The 7,826-nt window shown below is 47.6% G+C and overlaps 1 protein-coding gene across 1 annotated transcript in view; it reads left to right on the top strand.

The window, feature by feature from the left end:
* The first annotated feature begins 2,157 nt into the window (after positions 1–2,157).
* ABHD17C (abhydrolase domain containing 17C, depalmitoylase) overlaps positions 2,158–7,826 on the top strand; it is a 30,353-nt gene continuing 24,684 nt past the window's right edge. Inside the window, exon 1 of the mRNA XM_009919850.2 lies at positions 2,158–3,174. Within this exon, the coding sequence (XP_009918152.2) occupies positions 2,642–3,174 (533 nt within the window). The 5' untranslated portion in view covers positions 2,158–2,641. The remainder of the gene's footprint in view (positions 3,175–7,826) is intronic.

The raw sequence follows: 7,826 nt of genomic DNA, 5'->3' as shown, positions 1-7,826 counted from the left end.
GCCTGGGACACACGTAATAAACTGGGTATTCTCTGTCCTCTAGAGGAAACCGTCTGTCCACGCCAGTGGCCATGCTTTCAGGGTGGTTGGAGATGCACAGCCTTCATTTTCCCCATTAACAGTCAGCGTAGACACAATTACTGCTGGCTGAATTTAGGATTTCTAAAATTCCCATTGTTAGCAAAACTAAAGATTGATGTGGATGGGGGCTGGTCTTTCTTTTGACATTCCAAAGACAAAGGAGTATCACAGACGACCGACTCTTTTGTATACAGGTTTTGAACTAACTTTCTTAGAGTTGGCAAATGTGAGTACTGAAAAAGAAGTTCATCTCAGGCTTGTCACTAATGAGATGACCTCAGCTCAACGTTCTTGAATTTTTGAAGCTTTGTTCCTCATAGGTAGCAAGTCAAGTAATGGACACACAGAGGAGAGCACCATAAAGGGGTGAAGGTGCATGCCATGCCTGAAGTCAGGGCACCGGTTGGATGTACATGAATTACACTGCAAGTACAGCTGCACAGGTGTAATTTTCCTTATATTTTTCACTTGGACTATGTTACAGGTTTTTTTTTCAGCAAGGACGCAGTGCTGGTTAATTAATTTAAGGGTATAGTCATAACCTGTGTTAGTAACACAATGTTACGCATAAATACGTCTGCTGGTCTTTGCCCCTCATCGTTTGCATTCTGCTCTTCGGGTCGATGAACGTGTTAGAGTCACAGTACCACAACCACTGATCCATGGGTTCTGCCATATGCCCTACATGACTTGCTAATTTACTCAATGAATTATTTGGGATACGGGTTATTAGCCTGATTTTCTAAGGAAATGAGGCTTCCGCAATTGCGTTAAAGTTTTAAGTTTTCTGTGGCATCCCTTGAAACCGCTGACCAATTTCAGCCAAATTGAACAGACACAGAGGTCTCTCTAGCTTTCAAGTCTGGGATGCGCAGCCTGCTTGACACCAGGAGAGCGGCGTTCTGGATGCCACTGGCCGAGGAGTAGCTCTGCTCACGCCTCTGCACCACTGCATCGGCAGTTCTCCAGGAGCGAGAGTCAAGGCCGTTGGGTACCCCTCATCCCCACCGCCCGGGGAGCAGCCTGCCAGCCTGGTGCGGCCAGGAAAGCCGCCCGCGCCCGGCACCCTGGGCCCGCCATGCCACGCTGCGAGGGATGAACGCGGCCTTCGCAGCAAACAGCCCTTTCCTCAGGGTGACCCGAGCGCACTGGAGCTGGAAGGCTCGGGAACGGCGCCAGCGGATGCCGAAGGCTGCGGGGGGTCAGAGGGGCCGCCCCGAGGAGGGCACAGCGACAGCGGCCCCGGCCCCGGCCCCGGCCCCGGCCCCGGCCCCGAACACCGACAGGCCGCGGAGGCCCCACCGCCGCCGCCCCCCCCCCACAGCCGGCGCGAAATGGCCCCCGGCGCCGCGCCTGCCCCTCGGCCGCTGCCCCCGGCCCCGCCGCGCATGCGCGGGAGGTGGGCGGCCGGGGAGGGGGAGGGGGCGCGAGCGCGCCTGCTGCACGTGACCGCGGCAGCGGCGGGGGGCTCCCTTAAAGGGCCAGGCGGCGCGCTCCCCGCCCGGGCGGTCGCGGCCCGGCTCGCTCCGCGGGCTCCCGCTCCCCTCCCCTCCCCTCCCCTCCCCTCCCGTTCTGCCCCGCCCCGCCCCGCCCCGCCCCTCCCCGCGCACCTGCTCGGCGCCCCGGCGCAAGGCCTAGGGGGCAGCCGCGAGCCGCGGCGGGCGCCGTGGGCAGTGCCGGGCACCCGCCTCGCCCCCGCCGGCACCTGCGGCGGGCGGCCGCGCTCCGCGCCCGTAACCCGGAAGCGGTGCGGCTGCGAGGAGGGGAGAGCGCCGGGACATGGCCGCCGCCTGCTCCTGCCTGCGCGCCGCAGCCGGCATGGCCCTTCCCGCGGCGACGCGCGGCTGAGCCTCGACCTTGCCTTCCCCTTCCCCTGCCCGGCGGACCATCCTCCTCCAGCCGCCGCCGCTCGGACGCTGCCCGGGCCGGGCCGGGGGCGGTAGCGCTGCGGGGGGGGGGGGCCCTTGCTGGCTTGCGGGGACCGCGGGACTGGGCGTCCCTGGGGGCTGGGGCCGGCAGCGGGGGCCGGCAGCGGGGCGGAGCCGGGCGGGGGCCGCGGGGGGTGCTGCGAGGCGGGGGAAGGGCCCTGGGCTGGTGCGGCTGCATGTGCCCTGCTGGGGGCCGGCTCCGGCGCGGGGGGGGGCGGCTTTTAGCTCTGGAGCGCCGCACTGAGCCGTAGGATCTGGGAATTCATTTTATAAATGCATACATGTACGTGTGATTTACCTTCTTTGAGGGGATCTCGGGTGGCGTTTTCCAGAGTTGCGTTCGCTGTAGCGCTAGTTGTGGGGTTTTTAAGGGCTGGTTGTACTTCCTTTATGTTTTGGGGGGTTAGTCGTTGGTTGGGTTTTGTTTGGGTTTTTTTAAGCACGTTTTCAGGCTTTGAAGAGCTGCACTGTTTTTGCTGAACTGTAGTTCCTCCAAGGTTGTCATTGTTTGCGTTTTGGGAGGGCGGCCGGCAGCTTTGCAGGAAGGTGCGCAGGTTGCGTCGGAGGAGGGCTCTGGGTCGGTTCCGTTTGACTTCTTTCCAGCATAGGTTAGTTTTTCTCCGGTGTCTCTGATGCCAGAACAAGGCCCCAGAATGAACGGTTTCTCTCTGGGCGAGCTCTGCTGGCTGTTCTGCTGCCCGCCTTGCCCCAGCCGCATCGCTGCCAAGCTGGCCTTCCTGCCCCCGGAGCCCACCTACACCGTCCTGCAGCCTGAGCAGCAGCAGGAGGCTGGGGCGGCAGCCGGGGCAGGGACCCCGACAGGATCAGGCACCTGCAGTCTGCACCTGAGCGAGCGGGCCGACTGGCAGTATTCGCAGCGGGAACTGGATGCTGTGGAAGTGTTCTTCTCCCGCACAGCTCGGGATAACAGGCTGGGCTGCATGTTCGTACGTTGTGCCCCCACTGGCCGGTACACGCTGCTCTTCTCGCACGGTAATGCTGTGGACCTGGGCCAGATGTGCAGCTTCTATATTGGCCTTGGCTCCCGCATCAACTGCAACGTCTTCTCTTATGACTACTCTGGCTACGGGGTGAGCACCGGCAAGCCCTCTGAGAAAAACCTGTACGCAGACATTGATGCAGCCTGGCAGGCCCTCAGGACAAGGTAAATGGATACTGGGGACAAGGTATTTCTGTATCTCCGTTTAATCCTAGTAAGTCCAGTGTCTGCACAGTTAACCTGCTGAGAGGCAGAGGGGAAAGGTTTGTAGATGGTTTGAGTTATTTCGATGGCCTCACCAGATGTTCCACCAACAGCTACAATGCGATTTGCTGGATGGCTTCGTTTGTTAAAAGGATGGGCAAACCTTCATCCTTGGGCTTTTTCTAGATTTAGGGGTTTATTCGGCTGTATTGTATGTTAGCCATTGCTTCACCGTTGAAAATCTCCATCTTGAGCAGGAGGTACTGCATTGGTTGCAGTTTGAGCTTGCAGGGTGCAAAAAACCTTTTGTTCGAGACTTGCCCACCACTGTCTATGCTTAGAAGTAACCCAGGTGAGCCAGAGCTTTGGCTGAATTTGGCAGTAGTCTAGGCTAGTGTTTACCAAGAAACTGCTGGTGTTCTGTGGTGCATCTGGGGTTTCACGCGAGCTTGTGCGACATAGAAGTCTTTCTCTTTTGGCAACCAAACAACTGTTATCAAATTGGTAGGGTAGCGGGATGGAAGGAAAAAGTGTTGATGGGGGGAAGTAGAGCTGGGGATTCTGCCGGGGGAGATGCCAAAGTAGGCATCCAAAGGGATAGAGCAGCAATGAGAGGGCTCTGGCAAGGCATCATGGCCAGTAGGAACAGGGAGCCCTCAGCTTCTAGGAAATCCTGGGCAGAGCTGCTGCCTCTGGCTTCTTGCAATGACTGATTGTTGTTCTTGGGCCTCTGTTGCCTCTTCTGTCCACAGAAACCATGAGCTCCTTTTGCTGTTGCGTAAGCGGTTCTTAAAGTAGGACCTCACAGAACATGTTCTGAAAGAGCAAGCTTTAAAAAGCTCAAATTGTTGCACTGGGGCAAGAGAAAAGAATGATGAACGTTTTCTGTTCTTGGCTCTGGGGTTGTACGGATGAACTTGGCTTATGTGAAATGAGTATTTAATGTCTATCTTAGGGATACGTGCCAGCTTCAAAAATAGTGACAGGAGTTGTTACTAATTTAGATAATTGGCTTTTCAAGGATCTGGGGATTGGTCAGTCATGGAATCCATACGGCTTTTGACATTGCTCTGCCCAAGTCAAGAGCATGGGGGAGAAAGGTGTAGGGGGAAGTTACCCTTTTGTAACGTGTTCTGTCTGTTTGGTGAGCAAACCAGATTCTGGGTTCATTTTCCAGGACTCTCTCTCAAAAAAAAAAAAAATTAAAAAAATTAAAAAATAGAAACATTGCTTGAATATAAATAATATGGTTTTATGTAAAGAAATAATTTTGATATGCTGTATGCAGAATAAATTACTAAATGCCACTATTATGCATATGGATGATGTAAATAAGGTTTAAGGGAGGAAAAGTGCTATGTCTAAGCCAAGCCTAGTTAACGTTTGTCCCTCAGTTGCTGTGTTTCCTCTCTGTTTCACTTAATGTTTAGTTGATGATATTTTTTCATGAAAGCCTTCTAGAGCTCTGAAAAAGTGCTTTTACATCTGCCTGGAAGCGCTCCTGTCAAGACAGGCATTTAGTACATGTTTACGATCTACGTAGATCCAGAAACAAAGGGTTCCTTCACTTAAGTCTTTTGAGAAGCCCGACTGAGTAGGCGATGCCAACATGTGTCCAGCTTGCTGCAAGAGGATTGGGGTGTTTCTATTAAAAGCGCGACTGGAGGAAATTTATGGTTTTATATTGGTGTCCTTTCTGTAGTTCATACACAATCTAGGTTCTGCTTTCCTCCTTAAATTGAGGGGTTGAAATTTGCCAACTCTTTGCCATGTTTTTAAGTCCCACATCTTAGTGCTACCTTGAGAGTACTGTTAGAGTAGTTGTGTTATCATTAGTTAGATTTTGGGGAGCCAAAGGAAATATTACAGTATTTTAGGTGCCCAGGAAAGAAATTGGTTACTGTAAAATGTAAGCTTAGAAAAAATATTAATTGATTCTGTCTATTAACAGATGACTGTCTTCAAGACAGGTATGACCCAAAACAATAGTCCTTCTGCTGATGAATTTTCTAAGCAGTAGGGTGAATTTTATGAGACTGATAATTTCTTAGCCCTTTTTAGTAAGTCCAAGTGGTTTAGAATTAAGTGAAATATTCTGCTGTAAAAATACAAGTCTGCCTCTTGAGGTAAAATGTCATATTATACCATTTCTGCTGCAGCAGTTCATTGGTAGCTTCCCAGAGTTTGTGTATGCTTTCATTCTTAATGCAAATTCCTAACATTTGGCCTGTAGTCATATGGTAGTGAACTGTAATGCAAAGTTAAAAGTGAAGTCTTAAAATAGGAGAGGTTCACTATGCCATCGAAAGCATTTAGTCATCTGTGCTAAGATCTGTGGGAAGCTGTTGCTCTTCTGAATTCACCAGACGTTCCACCTGGCAGCAGAAAGGAATCATTGAAATGTTGGAAGTCTGAGATACTTGGGTTTGGGTTTTTTGGTTTTTTTTTTTTTTTAAATTGTGCCAGTGAAGTACTGCTGATACTTAGCAAATATTAATTTATTAGTGTATTTCGAAAGTTGCCCTGAGTAAGGTGGGAATTAACCCTACACTTGGACAAAACAGATTGCTGCCAAATTTTAGAAATGGTGGCGAGATGACTGTGGTTGCAAACATGGCTGCAAATTTTGACGGTGTTTTTTCAAGGTAGTGAAATGAGGATCTTACTATCACCAATACGTTTAGGTATCAAACCTTACATAACAAATGATTATAAAACAATCTTGTAAACAGTGGATGACAAATAAAATCACCAAGGTTTTTTGTTTGGTTTCAAGTATCAGCCTGTCTTTGGAGAGTCAGCGTCAACTGTTCTCCATTCTTTTAGTCATTGTAAAGAGTAACTTACTTTCCTTAATTCTAATTAAATGAGTATCTCTCCTCAGGAATAAAGTATACTCTTAATTGATAATCTTACTGATTATTAAGTTTGAATGCTAACTGTATTTCAGCCCAGGTAAAGATGTTGACATATAATTTTAATCCTTTGAAATTGTTTTTTGAAGATGTTCCTTCAGAGGTCTAACTAATATTGGTTGCTCTGGTTCCAATATCAAGTATTAATCAGTAACTAATTTGGGCTTTTATATATGTTTATTTCCACTTGATTAACAAATTTCCATCTGGTATCTAAACATTTCTCAAAAAGAATCTTCTGCTTTATTGCTTCAGGTGACATTTTTTGTGAGTGTTTTATTTTAGGCAGGTTGGACTGTTTCTCTTCTGTTTGTTCTAAAACCAGAACCAGATTGAAGAGAAGCTGTATCAGACTCTGTCTTCTCTCATGGTCCATATGGTTTTAAGTTGCTGCTTTTTATTCAGATGTGATTAACTCTTATCCTAATATCTGCTTGACTTAGTACAACATCTGCACAGAATGACTTGATTGTCATCCTCCTCCCCCCTTTCCTGAATTCCACATGGGAAGGTTGAACTTTCTAACACTTTTACATTAAGACAATGTACAGTACTTAAAAACAGGATACACACTTAGGGTTTGGGTACAGTGCTTAAGCACAAAACCATGACTGCTTTGTCGATTGTATGCTACTTATATTAAAATCAATCTGTATGTTCTCTAAAAATTTGGAGATTTGTGAAATGTTTTAAAATCCCAGTCAAATGAAAGAAGGCTCTGCTTCTGTAGTAGAGTATCAAAGAGAAACTGTTAGTCCATCTTTTGGATATTGAAAGGAGGTGAAGAAAATGTAGTTAGTAAATAGCTTAGAAGAGCTGTTATTGTTGCATTTAACAAAACACAGCGTGATGGGTTTTTTCATAGTGCACAATATAAACTAGTGTGTTTTGTTTCTATTTAAGCTTTTGATAAATGATAGATGTTATTGTAATATTTAAATCCTTCATTTTCAAAACATGTACATTTGAGTTTGTCTTTCAGTCCATAGGAGAGCATTGGTTCACTTCCATTTTTCATTATGCTTCTTGGTCAATATGGCATGATGAAAGGAGTTGAATTGTGAAGTGGTATAGTAAAATGCAGGGAAGGGCTTTTGATCAATGGATAGCAGATAGTTTAGAATGTTTAAATCGTTCTTTAAACTTTTTCCCCAAATTTAATGTTAAAAAAAACCCAAACCACCTTTTATTGTAGGGGAATTTTATTATTTGTGGTGCTGATTATCAGTCTCCTCTTATTGCTGTTGCCTTTGCAGGAGTTAGTGGAAAAGTGTTAAAGTTTTCATGTGAGTAAAATTAAGAAACACACCTAATTGGGTTAGACTAGAGTGATAACTAATTGTCTGAGGTTGTGTCAGTTTAGTTCGTTTCCATTCTGATTTGCTGAAGTGCTTACAGCTTTCTAGGTGAATAATAGCTTCAGGTTTTTTTACCTTGATTTATCAAAATAGTTAATTTCTATTTTAATTTTCTTTGCAACAGCATCTTCTTTCACTAGTGCCGTGTTTCTGTGCATGATCTAACCTGGGTTCTTTAGATTGAATACTCGGAGGTTTTGATAGAAAGTTCCCATCTAAGTTCCTGACATGGCCAAAGGCAATGCTTGACAGTCATGATAAATGGTCCTGGAGTAACAGAGTTCCCCTTGTTCATGGTGGATCACCTGGTAGATTTTTCTGTCATTGACTTTGATAGGGT

This window comes from Haliaeetus albicilla, chromosome 12 (assembly GCF_947461875.1).
Source record: "Haliaeetus albicilla chromosome 12, bHalAlb1.1, whole genome shotgun sequence".
NCBI lineage: Eukaryota > Metazoa > Chordata > Aves > Accipitriformes > Accipitridae > Haliaeetus > Haliaeetus albicilla.
Note: the sequence above shows the minus strand (reverse complement) of the source record. Positions and strands in the feature narration are given on the sequence as shown.